Genomic DNA, 21,923 nt, shown 5'->3' on the forward strand with positions numbered 1-21,923 from the left:
AAGGAGGAGGCTGCAATGCTTGGTAAGAAATGTATGCATTATCTTGCCCATGTAATTGTAACCCCTCTGTACAGTATGTTCACAAATAAAATAATATAAATAAATTTTAAAAAAACTTTGCCTTTTGTGAGGAAGAAATATAAACACTAAAAAGTGCAGAAAAATATGGCAAACATTTTTATATTGATCCATAATGGTAAAAGTAGCATCCAAAATGTTCTCCAAAAGATTCCTCTAGAAAAAGAGTTGCTTCGTGAAATGTCCCCACTGAAATTGACTTCCACAAAATTCTTAAACTGTAACTTTTTACAGCAAAACTTAGACCTCTGACAATGAACTGTCATCATGCTGGAAGAGCTGGAATTTCCCAAATTATGAAAGCAATTGTAGTAGTAAATCTTGTCAACAGTAAACGACATTATAAAGTTATAATTGCAAGCCTTCAGCTCCAGTCTTCTGTTCATACCAAGGATGAGGCAAGTGCTGCCCCTAACAATAAACCTTAATCTAAGGCTAAAGCCTAAAGTATTCTCATCTAGCAGGGTCAGAATATCAGAAATGATGTCATTAAAAATTTCCAGAGCTCAAAAGTCAAGAGTTCTTCTTCTCTGTAACACCACAAAGGATGACTAGCTTCCAGAGAGGGAAGATGTGGTCCTAAAACCACTACTGATCCTTTCTCCATAGCTTTTATCCAGTGAATGCTTCTCCAGCATACCTGGAACACATGCCATCTGCTAGTATAAAACACATAACTACCTAAATCAACAAGTATCATTTTTACTCAGATATTTTTAATAAAAGAAATAGAATTTTATTGACAAAAATTACATTCTTAGCCAGGTGCAGTGGTTCACCCCTGTAACCTGAGATTGGGAGGATTATGGTAATATGCCAATTGGGGTGGGGATGAGTTCAAAGGATGCCATCTCAACCTATAGCCTAATCACAAGGATGTATAGTACATGGCTATTAGTTATATCAAGTATGTGAGAAGCTAAGATCATGAGCATCATGGTACCAGACCAGACCAGGTAAAAGTTCACAAGATTGTCTCCAGTTGTCTCTCTCTGCTCAAGCCTTTCATTTAATCTATAACAACACAATCACTCCTACATCTTAAATTCTGAAACCATAAAGCACAATTCAAATTAGTCTCCTTGGTGAAAGCATTCTTCTTTTATATTTTTCTTTACCTCTTCTCATTTGCTTTTCAAAAGTGAATTATTTTTCTACTCAGCGTTTTCTGTAGAGCTGTGTTATTCTGGTATAAGATTTTTTTTTCTTCTCCAGTTTCTCTTAGCTATATTGTCCTTTTCTTAGAAACCTTTAGTTTGTATATTTGTTCACTCGGATATTTAATTTAACACATCCACTTGAAGGTCCAGAATGTGCTAACACTAAGATAGATACCTGAAGATTCAAGTTTTCAAGTAGCTCAAATGAGTAATGCATACAAAATATTGTGATTCCAATGGATAAATACCAGTAAGCTTCTACAGATGTATATATAAGGAAAACAGATGAACAAGCATGTTGATGCTCACAGACAAATCTTTAATGCTACCCCAGAAAACACAACAAACATTTTAAAATAATTTAAACAACCCAACTTCATCAAGTTCAGAGTTTGTGAACAAGTTTTGAAAACTCCTGCAGAATGGTCCTAAAAGAATAATACAAGGCCCAGGACTTGCAATAAAAAAGAATAGTAAAGATTTTTTTTGTTTGTTTGGTTTTGTTTTTTGTTTTGGTCAGTCGTGGGGCTTGAGCTCTGGGCTTGGGTGCTGTCCCTGCGCTCTTCAGCTCAAGGCGAATGCTCTACTGCTTGAGCCACAGTGCCATTTCCAATAAAGATTTTTTTAATGATGAATTGAACCTTTGAGAGCTTATTTAAAATTTCAGATAAATCTTAAAACAGAGAATGAAAAAGGTTTGCTATGAACTATATTGGATCCACATAAGTGGTTTTATAAGAAGTTGAATTAAGAATAGAATTACCCAGAAAAGGGGTAAAGGAGTAAGAAAAAGTAATAAAGTGAATGTGATCAAAATATATTCTATGCATGTATAAGGTATCAAATTAAATCTTTCACATTGTGCAATTAATATATGCTAATAAGAAAAAATAGAATCTTTTAAATCTATTATAACCATTGAGTTGTACATCTTAGATAAGTTTCAAAGTGGGTAAAAACATCCTACTACTTGTTAAAATATCTCCTAGTAAATGAATGTGAGAAATTAAAACTCTTAAAAATCTTGTAACATGAAAATAAGTGATGGGAGAGTATTGAGTAGAAAATGTGGTGGGAATAGAAGCTGTAGTTTTAAACCAGATGATCAAAGAAATTTTTACTGAGAAATTGACATCTAAGCAAAGAGTAAAAATGGATAAAGGAATGGGCTCTGTGGATTATATGTGGAATAAATGACATCTACTACCAAGCATTTTTTTCATTTACTTATTTAACACTTGCAAGTCTATATAGTTTGATCTCTAGTTCTATATATGATTAATTTAATCAACCACATGATTTCTCCCGCCATGTTTCCTTCTCATTGGCTACTAAAGTTTTTCCTTTAAAAAATCATCACAAGTAACTCTACAATCAATTTCTTTTGCTGCTTTTATGAATATTTCTATAGTATAGAGTCACAAGTGTGGAGTTAATAGTTTAAGGGATCAATATTCCTTAAATATTTCATTCTTGTCATATTCTGGCCTTTTTGTCAAACTAGAGTTTGAAATTGGGACTCCTCATACTTGATAGGCAGGTGCTATACCATTTGAGCTGTACCACCAACCCTTCCTGAACATTTCAAACACTTTAGCGGGTCAAGTTGCTTCCAAAAGCTGTGTGTGGTAGCTCATGTCTGAAATCCTAGCTACCCCAAAGGTTGAGATCTAAAGGACTATGATTTGAGTCTAAGCAGAAGAGTTCATCTCCATCAATAAAAACTGTAAGTGGTAGTATATATGCTTGTCATCACAGCTAGCAGGAAGCACAAATAGGAAGATTTCAGCCCAGTCTGGCATAGATGTAAAACTTTATTGGAGAAATAGATAAATAAAAAAGGACTAAGGTCATGGTTCTAGTGGCAGAATTCTTGCTTAGCAAACCCACATCCCTAAGTCCAAACCCTAGTACCACCACTAATGAAGTTACATCAGTATCTAGTCAAACCATTATTATGAAAGATCTTAGCTTATCAAATGTTATGATAGACCCATAAAATTTTAAAAATAAATCTTGCTAATTTAATATGTGAAAATATTATCACAATTGGATTTAATAGTTTTTCTTTATTAGTGAGGTTGCATTTTAAAATATATTTTTAAATTTTTGGTGAATAACCTGTCCCTTACTACTGCTCACTCTTCCACTGAAGTCTTAATGTTTTTGTTACTGGTTCATATATGGTTTTAATACTTAACATGCTTCTCTTATTCATGTAATGTTCACCAGATTACTCTTTGCCTAGCAAGTTAAACATAAGAAACAGAAACATCTATTCTAAAAATGAGCCTCTAAAGACAGGCACTGGTGATCCTAAATACCCAAGAGGCTGAGATCTGAGGATCTTGGTTTGAAGCCAGCCAGGGCAGGAAAGTTCATGAGACTTTTATCTCCAATTAATCACAGAAAAAGCTCAAGTGGTAGAGTGCTCGCCTTGAGCAAAAGGAGCTTAGGGAAAACACCTAAGCCTAGAATTCAAGGCTCAGGAGTAATAGAAAATAAACAAACTTCAAATGATACAAAATTGCTTGGCAAAATTCAGCAACAAAACTTTCCTTTTGAAGATGAGAGGAGAATAAGATAATACTAAGCCAAGAAAACAAAATCTTATTTTCCTCCAAAATTATTGAAAATGTACAGCAAACTTCAGCTATATTCAATAATTACTACGTCCCAACAACACCAATCATTGGCACAATTTTAAGTTCTTCTGTATAACACCTGTAATTCTTACATTCAGCAATATTGTTATTCTCATTATTGATCTCAAATAGATAAAAAAGCAAGGCTTACAGAAAATAAACCTACTAGATACCAGGTCTACTTAGTGGCAACTTAGGTTCTTTCATTACGTCAACTTTAACATATCTACAAAATACTCTTTAATTGCACACTACAAAATCGCAACTAAATATGCTCATGAAATGACTTGAGATTTTTACTTTTGAGTCTTACCCGACTAGAATCTGAAGCAGTAGGCATATTTCTCAGTTCATATACAACAACATGTCCATCACTATCTCCCACTAGAAGGCAATCTGTTTGTTTGGAGAAGAGAACCGTTGTAAACTTGATTCCAGGGTTAGCAACATGCACAATCAGAGGGTCCAAACTGTAATTAAACATTTTACTTGTAAATTCAGTTGTTATATTAAAATGATCCTTTTAAAGACACACACCAAGAAAAGTTTGAGTGTTTTTTAAAATTTTATATAAAAGTAACCAAAAGCCTAGAAGTGTTTCCAAACTCAAAATAACTGCCCACCACTCCTTAATAGAAAACTTCATTCCTTCAATGAACCAGTCTGATCAGGTAAATTAAAATACATTTCAATTTAGATGTGGCCTTATAAATTAAAATTTTTGTAATAGTTGATTTAGTGTGTCAATTTGGTGAGACTACCATAGTGTTTTGATCCAATGCTTCTCTACAAGTTCCTGTGAGTCTTTTTTGGTTTTGTTTTGTTTTGAAAACATGATTAACACTTATTTTAGCAGAATCTGAATAAACCTAACTACCCACAATAATGTAGGTGGGCTTCATCCAAATCATTAAAATTAAAAATATGGAAATTCCCTGCAGTGAAACAAAATTCTGCCCACAAAATACATTTGAATTCAGCACTAAAACAAGATTGCTGGGAATTCCAACCCACCAACCAGTCCCATTACTGTGTGAGTTAATTTCCCAAAACTAAGCTCTTTCAATATAGAGATAGAAATCGGAGATAGAGACAGAGGCAGAAAAAGATGAACACATCCTACACATTCTGGGAAGATCTGTCTAACAATTTTGTAAATAGTACATTTTTGTGGGGGGAAGAAGAAGTGTTGTTTGGTTTGGTTTTAGTTTTGGTTATTTCGCTGTGTTGGGAATCAAAACCAGGGCCTTCTGTACACTAAATCAACACTACCACTGAGCTACACCCCCAGCCCATAATAATTGTCTTAACAAAAGAATATTTTGATCTAAATAAACATTTAAAAGTTAAAAAGGACATTTTTGATCAGGATTTTTCCCTAGTCTTGGATGTCTAAAACAATTTGCTTTTTTAGAAATATTTAAAGTAGCAACTTTTTAGAGTTGCTACTATTTTTCTGGTAAAACTATAGTTTTAAGTCAGCGGTTGGATTTAAATAGACATTAGTCATCTATCACAAGTAACTTGTAATATAATTCTTCACTTTATGTTGATACTGTTTTTAAAAATATTGCACAAAGGAACAGCTATTCACCAGAGCAGTTTATGAATGCAGTGCATCTTGGTCAATGCCACCTCTTTCAACATTCTTACCTACTCCTCCCAAGACTCCCTCCGCTTACTTATCCTAATTTTAGGTTATGTATTGAATTTTTGCCACTAAAAATAGTTTATGTGTACAATGCATCTTGATCTGTGTCCTTACTTCAATATCTTCACACCCCCTTTGGCCCACCCCATCAAAGTAAGTACCAGGAAATTGATACTTGCAAGGGAAGTGGGGCAGAAGAATGAAGTGGCAAAGGGAAAAGAATGCAGGCAAGAATTTATTGATACTATTTTAAAGAATGAGCCATGCCAAAAAAATTTAAGTACTGAGTACCTTTTCTTTATTTAATAGGATTAAATTCTTTTTTAATATATATATTTTTATTACCATCTTCTATTCCCCAAACACTTCCCCCTTTACAATCAACATTATATTTTTAATGGAAACAATGTCACTAGACAATCCAGAGGACCAGTATTTGAAGCTAGTCACAGCTCAGACTGAATCTCCAAAATTTGGAAGTATGGCTCAAATGTCATAGCTGGGTAAGAAAATGTAAGGCCTTGAGTTCAAACCAGAGTACTGGCAAAATAAATAAATAAATGAAATCCCATTGTTTATATCATTTATTTTAAAAAGTATTTTTCTGCTCCTTCTGTTAATAACTATCATGAAAACTTATACTTTCTAATGGAAGTAAAATCATTAAATATTTCCCACATTATATAAAGTTGTATATTAAGAATATATTTTAAAAAAATAGATGAATCTAAATGGCTCCTGATAACTTCAGCGTAAGATCTTAAGTTAGTAAAATCATCAATAGATACTAAAAAAATAATTATTTTGTCCCCTTCATTTATCTTATTTTTTTTTTTGTCAGTCATGGGGCCTGAACTCTGGGCCTGAGCGTTATCCCTCAGCTCTTCAGCTCAAGGCTAGCACTCTACCACTTGAGTAGCAGCGCCACTTCCGGCTTTTTTCTTATGTAGTGCTGAGGAATCAAACCCAAGGCCTCGAGCATGCAAGGCAAGTGCTCTACCACTGAGCCACTGTCCCAGCCCCCCATTTATCTTATATTTAATTTTATTTTTATTTTATTTTATTGTAAAGGTGATGTACAGAAAGGTTACAATTATATAAGTAAAGTATTGAGTATATTTCTTGTCAAACAGTGTTACCCTCTCTCTTATTTTCTCCTGCTTTCCCTCCCTCCTGTCTATCTGATTAAGGACCTACCTTCCTTAAGTAATGAAGAATCTTTCTTAGAAATGTAAGTATGCATTTCTTCATGTGTCTATTGGCCATTCTTATTCCTCTTCAGAGAAGTTTCTCTAAATCCTTAGCCCACTTATTTATCAGGCAGTTGTTTCTTTGAGGATTTGTTGTTGGGGGATTTAATTTTTTGAGTTCCAAGTATATTTTAGATATGAGAGCCTTGTCCATTGTATAGCTAGTGAAGATCTTCTCCCAATCTGTGGGCTTTCTATTGTTCTTGCTAGCTATGTCCTTTGCCATGCAGAAGCTAAAAGACTCCACATAGAGTTCCCCTATGACCCAGAAATCCCATTTTTGGGCATTTACCCAGACGATCACAAACAAGGCCATCCTAAGGCTACCAGCACAACTATGTTTATAACACCATTATTTACCATAGCTAAGATATGAACCAACCCAGATGCCCCTCAGTAGATGAATGGATCAAGAAAATGTGGCATAGATATATATATATATATATATATATATATATATATGTGTGTGTGTGTGTGTATATATATATATATATATGTGTGTGTGTGTGTATATATATATATATATATATATATATATATATACAAAATGGAATTCTATGCCTCCATCAGAAAGAATGGCATCATCCCATTTGTTAGGAAATGCAAAGACTTGAAAAAAATTATATTAAGTAAAGTAAGCTAGGCCCAAAGAAACATAGGTCCCATGGTTTCCCTTATTTGCAATAACTAGTACATGTGTAGGACAAGCAGAAAAGGCCAAAAGTTCTGTACGTGTGACCATATAAGATGAAGTTAAGCGAAATGAACTCCAAGATAGGGACATAAATATCTTTTTTCTTTTTTTTTAAACTTTTTTTGGGGGTCCGATTGTGGGGCCTGAACTCTGGGCCTGGGCGCCGTCCCTCAGCTCTTCAGCTCAAGTCTAGCACTCTACCACATGAGCCACAGCACCACTTCCGGCTTTTTTCTTTTTGCTTATGTGGTGCTGAGGAATCGAACCCAGGGCCTCATGGATGCAAGGCAAGAGCTCTACCACTGAGCCACCTTCCCGGCCCTCTTTTTTTCTTTCTTGCTATTGTTTCTAACGTATTTATAATGTACCATGTGATTTTTTTTTTTTTGTTTCTTGTATGTTCCTTCCCCCGTGGTATAACCGTTTTCACCGTGTTTGATGTCGGTGCCCTGTATCTTGTATATACACTTCTCTAATTTAGGGAGGGGAAGGGAAAAAATAAAATGCTTAAATAAGGATACAGGTTGACCCATTGTAACAATGACACATACAAAATATTATGTTGAAAACAAACTTTACATCTTGGGGGGGGGGTAGATGTGGAGGTGGGAGGGAAGGGAAGGAATGGTAGGGAGAAAACAAAGGGGGAGGCAACAATGCTCAATAGGAAATGTACTCATTACCTTGTTCATGTAACTGTAACTCTTCTGTACAGCATTTTTACAATAAAAAACATACCCACAAAAAAAGAAAGAAATGTAAGTATGCCTCCCTGTATTACTCTTTAAATCTAGGAATGAATGAAAATTCAAGATAGGTATGATATTCTGATTCTTCCACTAAAATTCTAAAGAGATAAGTGAGGTGAGTTATTTTCATTCAGATGTTTCTAAACTACGTATGTCATAAGTAATTCACATTAGTATAGCATCCTCAAATATATATTTATTAATATTAGAATGCCATCAAGTAAACTATTACTTCTCTTTTACAGTAACTTACAGCACTCTTTAATAGATATAAAAGCTATCAGTTGTCATTTAGTTTGAACTGCTTCTACTAGAAATGTCCTCAAGAAACATTAACACCTACATGCTGATGCTCAGGTCCCAAATCTCCACTCTGCTCTCATTTGCAGCTGCAAATATATAGGGTGATTTCGGAGACCAGGCAACATCGTAAACAACTTGAGTAGTTGGATAAAAACTCAGAAATGGCTTAAGAGTCTCCTGTTGCCAGATTATGATACCCCAATCTGCAGAGCAGCTTAAGAATACATCATGACAGAAAGGATTCCATGTTACTTTATATACTGGGCCCTAGAAATAGAAAATTAAAATATACAAGTAAATAATAAGCAACATTTTATATTTTAAACTTAACTAGCATATTAAAAATATCAATATTTTTAGAATTAACACTATCCATTACACACTACAATACCCATTAGTATTTCTTTTTCCTAGAATAAGATCATAAATTGAATCATCCCTTAATTATTCTATATATAATCACAAAAATATATTCATCGTACTGTTCACTGGGTGTTAACATAAATTATATCTTCTTTAAAAGATAGTAAATAATATTAAAGAAAAAATGAGGAAGATTTTGTAAAAACATGGATGGGTTCATCAACACATATCCACAAGAAACAATTTTACTTAATTGAAGCTGGTATTAACTCTGAACTTATAAATGTATTGCAAGTTATATATGCTGTATACAATGATACTTTTCAACTATAACATACATTAGTATATACCTGCTGTAATTAAACTAACCTTATGTCCTCTGTAGGTATCTAGGTATTGTTCATTATAGGAACAAGAACACTTGTGAATAAGACCTTCTTCAGTGCCAGCTAAGTAGATATTTGTGTCCTAAAACATAAGAAATCCAAAATGGATTATCTTGTGATATACCAGTAACTACATATAATATATGGATAGATAGATAATAGATAAGATTGGCTAATTCAGGAGATATTAAAAATCAATTCAAAAACCCAAACAAGAAAATCTGTCTTGAATGTAGTTATCTCTTTTCTTTTTTCTCTGTTATAACTTTACATTGATGAAATGCCTGCAAAAGTACTATGCAAAAGAAAATACAGATTAGTCTTTTGCTGGAATAAAGGATAATTCTTAATAGTCTGCCTAAAAACTACATGGAAAAAAACTTCAGCTTAAATGAGAAAGAGCTTTCTGACACTCAGTGTTCCTGACAATGGAGCTAACAGCACAAGGACACAGTAAATGCTCTTCTACTGGAACTAGTCGAAGAACAAACAGAATAATATGATGATAACTATTTATGTGCATCATGCTAAAAAAAACAGTTGTTATTGCTGGAAATGAAAAGTTGAACTAGATGGCATTTCAGACATCCTGAACAAAAAGAAGGAGAAATGCTGTATGTACTGTCTTATCTGACTTCAAATTATAGTAAGAGGCACAGTAAGCAACAAAACAGCACAGCACTACCACAAATACAGACATAGAGAACAATGGAATAGAACAGAAGCACCAGGAATAAGACTACATAGCTACACCGATCAGATAGTTCAGAAAGGTCTCAAAAATGCATGTTGTAGAAGATATAGCTTCTTCAACAATGGGGTTGAGATAACTGTATGTCCACATGTTGAAGAATCTAAATCTAGAACCATATTTCTCATGGTATACAAACCTTGATTCAAAATGGACTGGAAGACCTCAATGTAAGACCTGAAATTGAAGCTACTAGAAGAAAACAGGGAAAACATTGGAAAACATAGGCATAGCCAATGACTTTGACTAGGACTCCAGTTACCTCAGAAGTAAGAGCAAGACAACCATGGTATTGCATCAAATTTTAAAGCTTCTGTACATCAAATAAAACAGATTATCAGAATGAAGAGAGAGCAGACAGAACGGGGAAAAACATTCCCAATATTCCAAATGGATTAAGAATTCAAATAATTAAATACTTGAAGAACATATAATAAATAGGCAAATGAATAGAAAAGAAGGTTCTTCAAGGAAAAACAGGTGGCCAATAAATACATTGAAAATGCTCAATATCCTTAGCCATAAATGAAATACAAATCAAGCCAAGTGCCAGTTGCTCATGCCTGTAATCCCAGCTACTCAGGAGGCTGAGATCTAAGGCTCACTGTTCAAAGCCAGCCAGGGCAGGACTCTTTAATAAACCACCAGAAAACCAGAAGTGGCACTGTGGATCAAGTGGTAGAATGCTAGCCTTGAGCTGAAGAGCTGAGGGCAGCATCCAGGCCCAGAGTTCAAGCCCCAGGACTGACAATAAAAAAGTAAATGCAAATCAAAGCTTCACTAATATTACATCCATCTCACCCTAGTCATATGGACAAAATCAATAAGGAAAACAGCAACAAGTGCTGGTGTGTATGCAGAGGGAAAATAAATTGTTATATATATTTGGTGTGGGAATGTAAATTAGTATATATACTATGGAAATCAGAATGGAGTTTCCTGGAAAAACTAAAAGTAGATCTACCATTTGATCCTCCCATATCACTCCTGAGTGTCTATCCAAAGGAATGTAATTCAGGATATAATAGAACTACCTATTTACCCATGTTTATAGCAGCACTATTCACAATAGGCAAGCTATAGAATTCACCTAATCAACCAATAAATGGATAAAGGAAATGTAATATATGTATATATATATTATGTATATATATATACACCCATATATACACTGAAGTATGTATTGGTTGTCCATTAATCAATGAATAAGAAAATGTGGTCCAAATGTAAATACAATAAAGTATACTCAGCCATAAAGAGGAATAAAATTATGTCACTTGCAGGAAAATGGAGGAAATCATCATATCAAGTGAGGAAAAAGACAAATATACTTGATTCTCTCATATGTGGTAAGTTATATATAAAGGTCTAGGATATGAATGTTCAAGGAAGACTATTTTGGGGTTGGAGCCAGTGAGATCTAAAATTATAAAACAAAAAAGTATAAAGGTGGGAATAAGAATGATAGAAGAATATCAAAGTATATGCATGTATAAAAATAATGCAATGAAATCCCCTTGTATAATTAAAAAAGAAGATATATAAACAAAAACAGATTTCAAAATATATTTCATATATATATTTCATCTATTTATTTCACATATATTTCATACACATATATATATTTCACATACATATATTCATATATATATATTCTCAACCCAGCATCATTGGCATTTTGGGTCAGAAAATGGTTTGGGTGATAGTGGATGGCAGGAGAACCGTGACTACGTGATAAACTGTAGAGTATTTAGCATCTCTGCCCACTGGTGCTTTCCCATCTTTGTCTCAACACATTTCAGGTACAATCTCTAGACATTCCTAAAAGACTCTGGTAGGGAAATCCCCTTCTCCATCACATTGAAAGCTACTATTCTGAAATTAAAGTGAAGGTATATCACAGGATTTGAGAATGAAGAGAGTTAAAAGATGGTTGCAAGAGTAGAATTGAAAATAATAAAGCCTTAACTATAGTCACAGTCATAGGCTAGGACAAGAAGGAATAGATTAATTAGAGTTAAATATTATTTATATGATAAGGTACAACAGAGGAGGACCTCAAGGTTTTATTTACATAATGAAGTAAATTATGGTATTACTTTAAGAGATGATCACTAGATGTGATGGAAAACATGGAATTAGTTTTTCTTACAAGTTTGTCATATATGTAAAATTAAAACCTCTTTGCACAACTACATAAAGATAATTTTGAGGGACTGGGAAGGTGGCTCAGTGGTAGAGCGCTTGCCTTGCATGCCTCAGGCCCTGGGTTCGATTTCTCAGCACCACATAAGCAAAAAGAAAAAAAAACCGGAAGTGACGCTGTGGCTCAAGTGGTAGAGCGTTAGCCTTGAGTTGAAGAGCTGAGGGACAGCACCCAGGTCCAGAGTTCAGGCCCCACGACCTGACCCCCCCCCAAAAAAAGATAATTTTGAAAAATGGGGAAATAAAGAAGTCCATCATAATATCTGAATTATCTGATTATATAATGCCAAGAGTTTAGTTTTGATAAACACGAACTCAAGTGATCTTCCTAATCTACCAATCCTTAGGGTCATAATTCATATTTTAAAGCACTATATTACATGTATACAATATTGTGTTTGTGTACATGGAATAGCAGAAAGGATAAAAGGGGCAAGGAGGGATACCACAGCATACATTTGTTAAAAAAAAAAAAAAAGAATCAATGCTTCCATAGTTCAACCTTCTACCAGGAAAAGCAGGTAAAGGACCAGTATACCCAACTAAAATATTTCTCCTATCTTAAGCTGAAAGCCATAGCCATGCTTACTTTTCACATACAAAGGAAGTTATTATTAACACACCAACATTTTAACTTGCTTTATGTCTTCATATACTTCAATTCTTGGAAGTGAGAAATGTAATAGTAATAATAATTTACCTTCGGATGAAAAGAAAAACACATTCCGGGTGCCTGTCGAGATATCAAAGCTTCAGCTTTCTTCTCCTTTTCCCCTCCTTTTTTGTTGCCACCCATAGTTGTTCGCTTTAATCGCATCAGATCTTTATTTAAAGGAAAAGATATATGACCTGTTATTTACCACACGAACAATCCTGCAAGTCTTAGGTAACCTTTCTGCCAATAACATTATGGCTTCTGCCATCATTTTCATGTGATTAAATTAAAATTAACAAAACTAAGAACTAGATGCCTATAAAACAACTAAACCCTGTTTTTTTTTATCATATAAGAACTCTTTGTTCCTTACCATGACAGTCTAGTCCCTTCCGTATGACCCACTTGCATATTCTTCCATCCGCTGAGATAGAAACGAGGATCTCCCTTTTGTCATCACCTGTTGTTCCCCGATCTTGTTCTATCCACTGTAACTGCCATATAGGTCCCAAATGTTTCAGAGGAGATTCACTGAAACAGGGAAAATGACAAATATAAAAACATTTAAGTGTTTTTAAACATAATAGTAGAAGGACAGCTATACTAAAGGATAATACAAAATTGTTACCTACTAATATAATGATGATTTATTTTCAAAACTGGAGTCAAGTATTTTGCAAATAGGAAAGATAATCACTTTATACTTATATTCATCAAAGACTTTCTTATTACTTACAAAAGGAAGATTGCACTGGTCTATCTTAGCAGAAGATTGTACTGGTCTATCTTCTATCTTAGCAGAAATACAAAAACAAATATTGTTTTCTCAGAATCTACTTTCATATTCTCCACATTAATTTTTTCATAGTTTTATTGTACAAATTTTTACTTCTTTTTATTATTGTTCTTGGTATTATTGTTGTACAAATGGTTTTATTGTGATATTTCCATACATGCATATGCTTTGATCAAATTCACACCATATATTGCATTTTCTTGTCTCCTTGGCCACACTTAAAAAATATTTTAGTAAGAATCATTATTCTATTTTCATTGTAACCTATTTTTGTAGTACTAGGATGGAACTCAGGGCTTCATGGTTACTAGGCAGTTGCTCTACCACTTGAGTCATTCCATTTTTTTTTTTTTTTGTCGGTCGTGGGGCTTGAACTCTGGGCCTGGGCGCTGTCCCTCAGCTCTTCAGCTCAAGGCGAGCACTCTACCACTTGAGCTACAGCGCCACTTCCGGTTTTCTGGTGGTTTATTGGAGATAGGAGTCTCACAGTCTTTCCTGCCCGGGCTGGCTTTGAACCGCGATCCTCAGATCTCAGCCTCCTGAGTAGCTAGGATTACAGGTGTGAGCCACCAGCGCCCGGCGAGTCATTCCATTTTTATACATGTATAAGAAGTACTTCAATAATATTCACCTCCCCATGCATACTCTCATTTCTTCCTCCTTTCCCCTTCCCACTATTTCCTACCCCCAAACAGTCCCTCTTTTATATTCATGTCACACTAAACACACACACACACACACACACACAATGTGTGTACATATATATGTATATATATTATTTTCAGATCTTTTAGGAACTTCCACACCAATTTCCAGAATGGGTAATTGCATTCCCACACCAAGTGTGTAAAATGCAGGGGGCTGCATTCTCATCAGCATTCAATCTTCTTGTTTTTATTCTTGCCATTCTAACTGGGGTGAGATGGAATTTCTTGAGTTCAAGCCAGTGGTGGGCCTGAACTCAGGGCCTGGGCACTGTTCTTGAGCTTTTTTGCTCAAGGCTAGTGTTTTACCACTTGAGCCACAGCTCCATTTCTGGATTTTTATTATATAGTTAATAGGAGATAAAAATCTCACAGGCTTTCCTGACTGGGCTGGCTTCAAACTGAGATCCTCACATCTTAGATTCTTGAGTAGCTGAGATTATAAGCATGAGATACCAGTGCTTGGATCTCGGTATTGTTTTGATTTGTATTTCCTTTATATCAAAGGACATGTGGCTATACATCCATATGTTTTATGGATATTGAATAATTTTATGTACTTCTTGGCCATTTTCTTTGAAGAATTTTCTGTGAGCATTTAACTATTCAGGATATTAATCTTTGGGGAAAGATTTTTTTTTCCATTCTGTTGATAACCTCTCTTCATTGAGCAGTTTATTGGAGTTAAGAGTCTCATGGACTTTCCTGTCTGGACTGACTTTGAACTGTGATCCTCAAATCTCAGCCTCCTGAGTAGCTCGTATTGTAGGCATGAACCACCCGTGCCCAACTCTCTCTTCATTCTGGTAATTGTTTTGTTGGATATACAGCAGCTTTTTTCCCCAGAAAATGTTTAATTTGATGTGATCCCAGAAGTCAAGTCTTGTTCTTACTTCCTAGGTAATTGGAGTCCTTTTACCCATTTTGGATACATTTTTATATACCATGTGAGATAGGATTCTAGATTTAGATTCTTCTACCTGTGGAAATTTAGTTTTCTCAGCCTCATTTGTTGAAATGGCTGTCTCCATCATATATTTTTGAGACCTTTGTAAAATATGGGCTCGTTTCTGGTCCTTCTGTTCTGTTCAATTTCTCTATGTGTCTATATTTGTGCCAGTGTCATGCTGTTTTGTTACTTACTCTAGCTCTTAGAATAATTTGAAATCAGATACTAATCAGATAATACAGTACTTTCAGCATTGTTCTTTATTTTTGTTCAGGATCATTTTGACTATTTTTTACCTTTTGTGCTTCCATGTGAGTATTAGAATTGAGTTTGAATTTTTATGAAAAAATCCATTATCATTATATGCAGATTGTATGTGCAATTATTTTTAGTAGTATAGATATTCTTATAATATTATTTCTACAAATAATTTACATATGACAAATGTGATGATGAAGTTATAGATAGGATGCACAAAAGGAATGAGGTTTCTGAGAAAAGTGGCACCAAAACTATACTTTAAGAATTGTTTACAAGGCATTAAACCAAGGAATTTTGTTGGGGAGGATGGTAGAAAAGACGATGGAGATAAATTAAGACAGAGCGTTCCAAATGGAGAGACAATATGAAGAAGTATTAAATGTTTCAAAACTAATTAAATCATTCTCAGTAATAAAGTAATTCACTCAAAAGTAACATTACAACAATCTTCCTGAAAAAAAAGCATGCACTAAATATTAACATCATCCTTGGATGCTTACCTACAGTCCAGAACTGGAACATTACTCTTGCTCTGTACATTATAAATTGCAATTGTGCCATTGTGAAATCCAACTGCTAACAAGTTAGGTGTTCCGATGGAAAAATCCACAGTAGTAACTCCATATGTACTATGAAAAATACGCTCTGGCCACTGAGGGAAAAAAGTCATCATATTACATTTCAAAGTTAGGTTTATAGATTACAGTCACAGTAAGGCAAGGAATGATGGAGGCTGAGACTATTCTGATGATAGCAGAGATGAGAAAAAGTGTTAGTCTACGTTTAATTACTCTAGTCTCTATAACTTCAAATATAAAAATAGGCTGGAAAGGTGGCTCAGTGGTAGAGTGCTTGCCTCCCATGCATGAAGCCCTGGGTTTGATTCCTCAGCATCACATCAACAGAAAAGGCCGGAAGTGGCACTGGGGCTCAAGTGGTAGAGCACTAGCCTTGAGCTGAAGAGCTGAGGGACAGAGCCCAGGCCTAGAGTTCTAGTCCCACAATTGACCAAAAACAAAAACAAAACAAAAACAAACCAACTATAAATAAAATCTCAATTAGTTATCTCCTGGATCTTGATTTATTTATTTTTCTCAATCACTTTACAAAATATGTTGTGGGTTTCTATAGCAATTGCCACATTTTTGTAATCTTTCAGTAGGATTAATATTACCGTCACATATTTACCTATTTACGGAAACACATAGTGAGCTACAAACAAATAATCTAGCACGTGCTAATCATCTTGACAGACAAATGCTGTTTCCAGCAGTTGTTTTAGAACTTGGGTTATCTATTCTAAATACTAAATAGAAAACTCTACCAAAAGTTTCTAACATACTCTGTTTTACAACTTATGTCTAGTTTAAATCACTTTCTAACCATCTATGTGGAAAAGATGACAAACTACTGACAATTCTGTCAATCCTTCCAAATTTAAAATAACATATATTTCTATATATACTTAGCTTCCTGACAGTTTGGGGCTATTATAATCATTTTAATCATTGTATATGTTGTCCTACCCTTCTCCAAGTTTTCCACTCTACACTTGAGTTTTGAAGTAGAACTAAATGTAAACTTATGAAGTAACAAAAAATTACTTATTATTATTCATTCTCTTTGTAAAATTCATGGCAGTAAGACTTATTAACCTTAACAGATTAAATCTGTTGAGGAAACACAAAGATCAGGTATGAAGAAGCTATTCATACATTAAGAAACCACCAAGTATAAAAAAAGATGTGTCATTTTCATATGATTTTCGGTGTAGATTGCATTCTTCTTTAGTAATGGTTTGAATTTATATCACTATATCTAGCAGCATCTTGAGTCTTAATAAATATTTATTAAGTGACTTACTAATGGAATTCCTTTTATGTCAACAAGAACAAATTTTATCGTATGTTTAAAGCAAAGTACAAAAGTCTTGATTGATAAAATATCATAGATTTTGTTGAATTATTAGATACAATTACATGCTTTATGAAAACTTTGTTTAACATTTAACTAAAATAAAAATGATTCCTATTCCTGTTAGGGTTACCATGGGATTCTTTATTGACCAGCAGCAAGCCAATCCTCGTTTTTGTTCTTTAAATCCAAAGTGCCCATAGCCAACAGCCAAAAGGTCCTAAAATTCAGAGAAATAAATTTAAAATAAGACAAAATAGCACAAAAAATGTTGGCAGAGGCATGAGGAACTATATTTAAAAATCCTAATAAGAGAACTAGGAACGTAGTTTAGTGGACAACATGTGCTTAGCATACAAAATATCTTGGATTCAATCTTCAGCACTGAAAAGAGAAAGGGAGTGGGAGGACAGAGGAGTAGAGAAGGAAGGGAAAAGAGAGGAGAGGATGGGAAGGGAGAAGAGGGGAGGGAAAAAGAGGAGAGAAAAGGAGGGAAAGAGTGAGGAGGGGAAAGTGTAATAAAACACACAGGTTTAGGTGCTATGGATTGTTTCCTTCCATGTGCCTAACACTTTGTCTGTCTCTGTCTGTCTGTCTGTCTCTGTCTCTCTCCTTCTACCTCTTCCTCTCCCTCTGCAACATCTTGGGGAGAACACAGATTGCTGGCAACCAAATCAGTTAACACTTTGATCTTGGACTTCCCAGTAAATCACAGGCTGTTGTTTAAACTACAATCTACAGTATTTTGTTATGGCAGCACAAATTGGGTAGTACAGTAATTACTTCAAAAAATGACTATGTATTTGGAAACTAGACCAAAAAGACACATATTCATGTACAATTATATATATATATATATAAACATAGTCATTTATAAGATAAATATAGAACTAAAAGATTAGACTACTTAGGAGGAGAAGGGAAATGGGGAAGAAAAAAGAGTGAATAATTCTGTAATATATTGCAAGTATACATGAAAGCATCATAAAGAATGTCAGAAAAGAGCATGGAAAAAAGTACTAGATGTCTGCTTCTCCCTAATTCAAGAACAACGTAGTATTAACCAACAACAATTTTAAAAAGAAATAGATCTGTAAATATACATATAGACAAATGTTTAATCACTAGCCAAACATACCCACCCTTTGTCATCAGAATCTTTGTTTTTAAAATACTGTATTTTCTGGTCGCCATCATAGTTTCATTCCAATCATCTCTCCATAATTGCCCCTGTCTTAAATAATTATCACTACCACCCTTGTCACTGATAGTGACAAACCCCAGTTTGTTTTCTCCAGACTCTGTATAGGCAATTACTCATTCAAAGAATTACTCAAGAGCTTCTCTTATATGCTTCCACAGGGGAATTTTTCATACCAAAGGATATATGCAATTAGTATATGGTCATATGTACATAGCTTTTGAGCTTTTCTGCTCATCTGGTAAGATTATCCTAAATGTATACTAGTTATTGCAAATAAAGGAAACAATGGGATCTATATTTCTTTGCATCTGGCTTACTTCGCTTTCTTCACTTTCCATTTTATAACAAATAGGGCAGTGTCTTTTTTTTCTGATGGAGGCATAGAATTCCATTGTATATATACACAACATTCTCTTAAGCCATTCATCTACTGAGGGGCATCTGGGTTGGCTCTGTATCTTAGCTATGGTAAATGCTGCGATAAACATAGTTGTGCTGGTAGCTTTAGTATGGCCTTGTTTGTGATCATTGGGGTAAATTCCCAGAAGTGAGATTGCTGGGTCATAGGGGAGCTCTATGTGGAGTCTTTTGAGGAATCTCCATACTACTTTCCAAAGTGGTTGAGCAAATTTACATTCCCACCAACAATGCAGTAGGGTTTCCTTCTGGCCACAACCCCTCCAGCATCTGTTGTTAATAGATTTCTTGATTATAGCCATTCTAACTGGGGTGAAGTTAAATCTCAATGTTGTTTTGATTTGCATTTCTTTTATGACCAGAGAGATAAGAATTTCTTCATGTGTCTAGTGACCATTCTAATTTCTTCTTCAGAGAAATCTCTCTTTCTTTAGCCCACTTATTAATCCGGCAGTTGTTTTTTTGAGGATTTGTTGCTAGGGGATTTAATTTTTGAGTTCTAAGTATACTTTAGATATGAGGCTTGTCTGTTACATGACTAGTGAAGATCTCCCAATCTGTGGGCTTTCTACTGATCTTGCTAGCTATGTCCTTTGCCATGCAGAAGCTCTGCAATTTCATACAATCCCATTTGTTGAGCCTTTCTTTGATTTGTTGTGTTTCTGGGTTTTTTAAAGAAAATTTTGGCCTGTGCCAAGGAACCCTAGAGTTTCTCCTATTCCTTCTTGTAATGTTTTCAGGGTGTCTGCTTTGACTTCAAGGTCTTTGATCCATTTGGAGTTGATTCTGGTGCAGGGTGATATATAAGGATCTAGGTTTAGTTTTCTATAAGTGTTTAACCAGTTTTGCCAGCACCATTTACTGAAGAGGCTGTCTTTCTTCCATTCTATTTTTTTAGCTCCCTTATTGAAGATTAGATGGCTATAGGTCGGTGGGTTCATTTCTGGGTCTTCAGTTCTATTGCATTGGTCCTCAGGTCTGTTCTTCTGCCAGTACCAAGCTGTTTTGATTAGTATGGCTTTGTAGTAGAGTTTGAAGTTTTAGTACTGATATTCCTCCAGCATTGTTCTTTCTGCTAGGGATTGTTTTTGCTGTTCAGGGTTTTTTATTGTTCCATATGAACTTTTTGGATTGCTGCTTCTATTTCACTGAAGAATGAGGTTGGGATATTGATGGGTATTGCATTGAATTGGTAGATAGTCTTTGGCAGTATTGCCATTTTCACGATGTTAATCCTCTAAATCTAGGAGCATGGGAGATTTTTCCACTTACTTAGTTATTTTTTAAAGTTTTCATCATAGAGGCCCTTCACTTCTTTAGTTAATTCCTAGGTATTTTATTTTTTCAGCTGTGCTCTTCTCATTATTGTTATACAGAAAAGCTATTGATTTTTGAGGGTTAATTTTATACCCTGCTACTTTGCCAAAGTTCCAAATCAGCATAACTTGGAAGTAGAGCCCATGGTGTTCATGTCATCTGCAAAGTGGGAGTTTTATTTTTCTTTCCTTAATTGTATCCCTTTTATGACTGGATCCTGTATTATTGCTGTAGCAGGGCATTCTAATACTAGGTTGAAGAGAATTGGAGAGAGTGGACATCCTTATCTCATTCCTGAATTTAGAGAAAATGGCTTTAGCTTTCCGCCATTAATTATAATGCTGGCTGTAGGTCTGTCAAACACAACCTTTATTATATTGAGGAATGTTCCATGGATTCCTAGTTTTTCCAGAGTCTTCATCATAAAGGGGTATTGGATCGTGTCAAATACTTTTTCTGCATCTATTGAGATAATCATGTGGTTCTTATCCTTGCTTTTATTGATGTGATGAATTACATTAATTGATTTGCATTTATTGAACCACCTTTGCATCCCTGAAATGAACCTGTTAATCATGATGTATGATTTTTTTGATGAATTGTTGAAATCAATTGCCCAGAATTTTTTTGAGAAGTTTTGCATCAATGTTCATCAAAGAAATGGGTGTACAGTTCTTTCTTTGATGCATCCCTGCCTGGTTTTTTGGGACGAGGGTTATGATAGCTTTATAGAGTTTGGTAGTGAACTTCCATTTTCAATTTTATTGAAGAGTTGGAGGAGTATTGATGTGAGTTCTGCCTTGTAGAATTCAGTTGTGAAACCATCTGGTCTTGGGCTTTTCTTGGATCTGAGGTCTCTTATTGCTGCTTCTATTTCCATGCTTGATATGGGTCTGTAAAGTTGGTTTAATTATCTTGGTTTAGTTTGGAGATATCAATATTTGCTAAAAATTCTTCCATTTCTTCCAGATTCTCAAATTTGTTAGCATAAAGGTTGAGAAGTATTCCCTTATAATGTTCTGAATCTTTGTTGTTTCTGTGGTGATGTTTCCATTTTCATCTTTGATTTTTGTTTCCAGAAAAAGAAGAGAATGTCAATGTTGCTAATTTTTTCAAGGAACCAACTCTTTGTTTTGTTGATTATTTCTATGTTTTTTTTCAATAAAGTTTTTTTCATTGTGAACATACCATACAGAGGGGTTACAATTACACGAGCAAGGTAATGAATATATTTCTTATCAAGTATTGTTGCCTCCTCCTTTGTTTCCCCTTACCATCACATCACATCTACTGCCCCCACACCCCCCAAAGTTGTAAAGTTCGTTTTTTGACATAGCATCTTGTACATTTCATTGTTGCAATGGGTCCACCTGCACTATGGGTTTTTTTTTAACTCTAATTCATCTAATTCTGATTTATTTTTAATTATTTGTTTCCATCCACTGGATTGGGCTCTGGCTTGTTGCTCTTT

The 21,923-nt window shown here is 34.6% G+C and overlaps 1 protein-coding gene across 1 annotated transcript in view; it reads right to left on the minus strand.

The window, feature by feature from the left end:
* Wdr78 (WD repeat domain 78) overlaps positions 1–21,923 on the minus strand; it is a 62,665-nt gene that overhangs the window by 3,137 nt on the left and 37,605 nt on the right. Inside the window, exons 9-15 of the mRNA XM_013020504.1 lie at positions 17,648–17,734; positions 16,101–16,252; positions 13,264–13,421; positions 12,936–13,057; positions 9,263–9,361; positions 8,571–8,797; positions 4,197–4,353 (exon numbers count right to left, since the gene is read on the minus strand). Of these exons, the coding sequence (XP_012875958.1) occupies positions 4,197–4,353; positions 8,571–8,797; positions 9,263–9,361; positions 12,936–13,057; positions 13,264–13,421; positions 16,101–16,252; positions 17,648–17,734 (1,002 nt within the window). The remainder of the gene's footprint in view (positions 1–4,196; positions 4,354–8,570; positions 8,798–9,262; positions 9,362–12,935; positions 13,058–13,263; positions 13,422–16,100; positions 16,253–17,647; positions 17,735–21,923) is intronic.

The sequence above is a fragment of the Dipodomys ordii genome, unplaced genomic scaffold (genome assembly GCF_000151885.1).
Source record: "Dipodomys ordii isolate 6190 unplaced genomic scaffold, Dord_2.0 Scaffold51, whole genome shotgun sequence".
Taxonomy (NCBI): Eukaryota; Metazoa; Chordata; class Mammalia; order Rodentia; family Heteromyidae; genus Dipodomys; species Dipodomys ordii.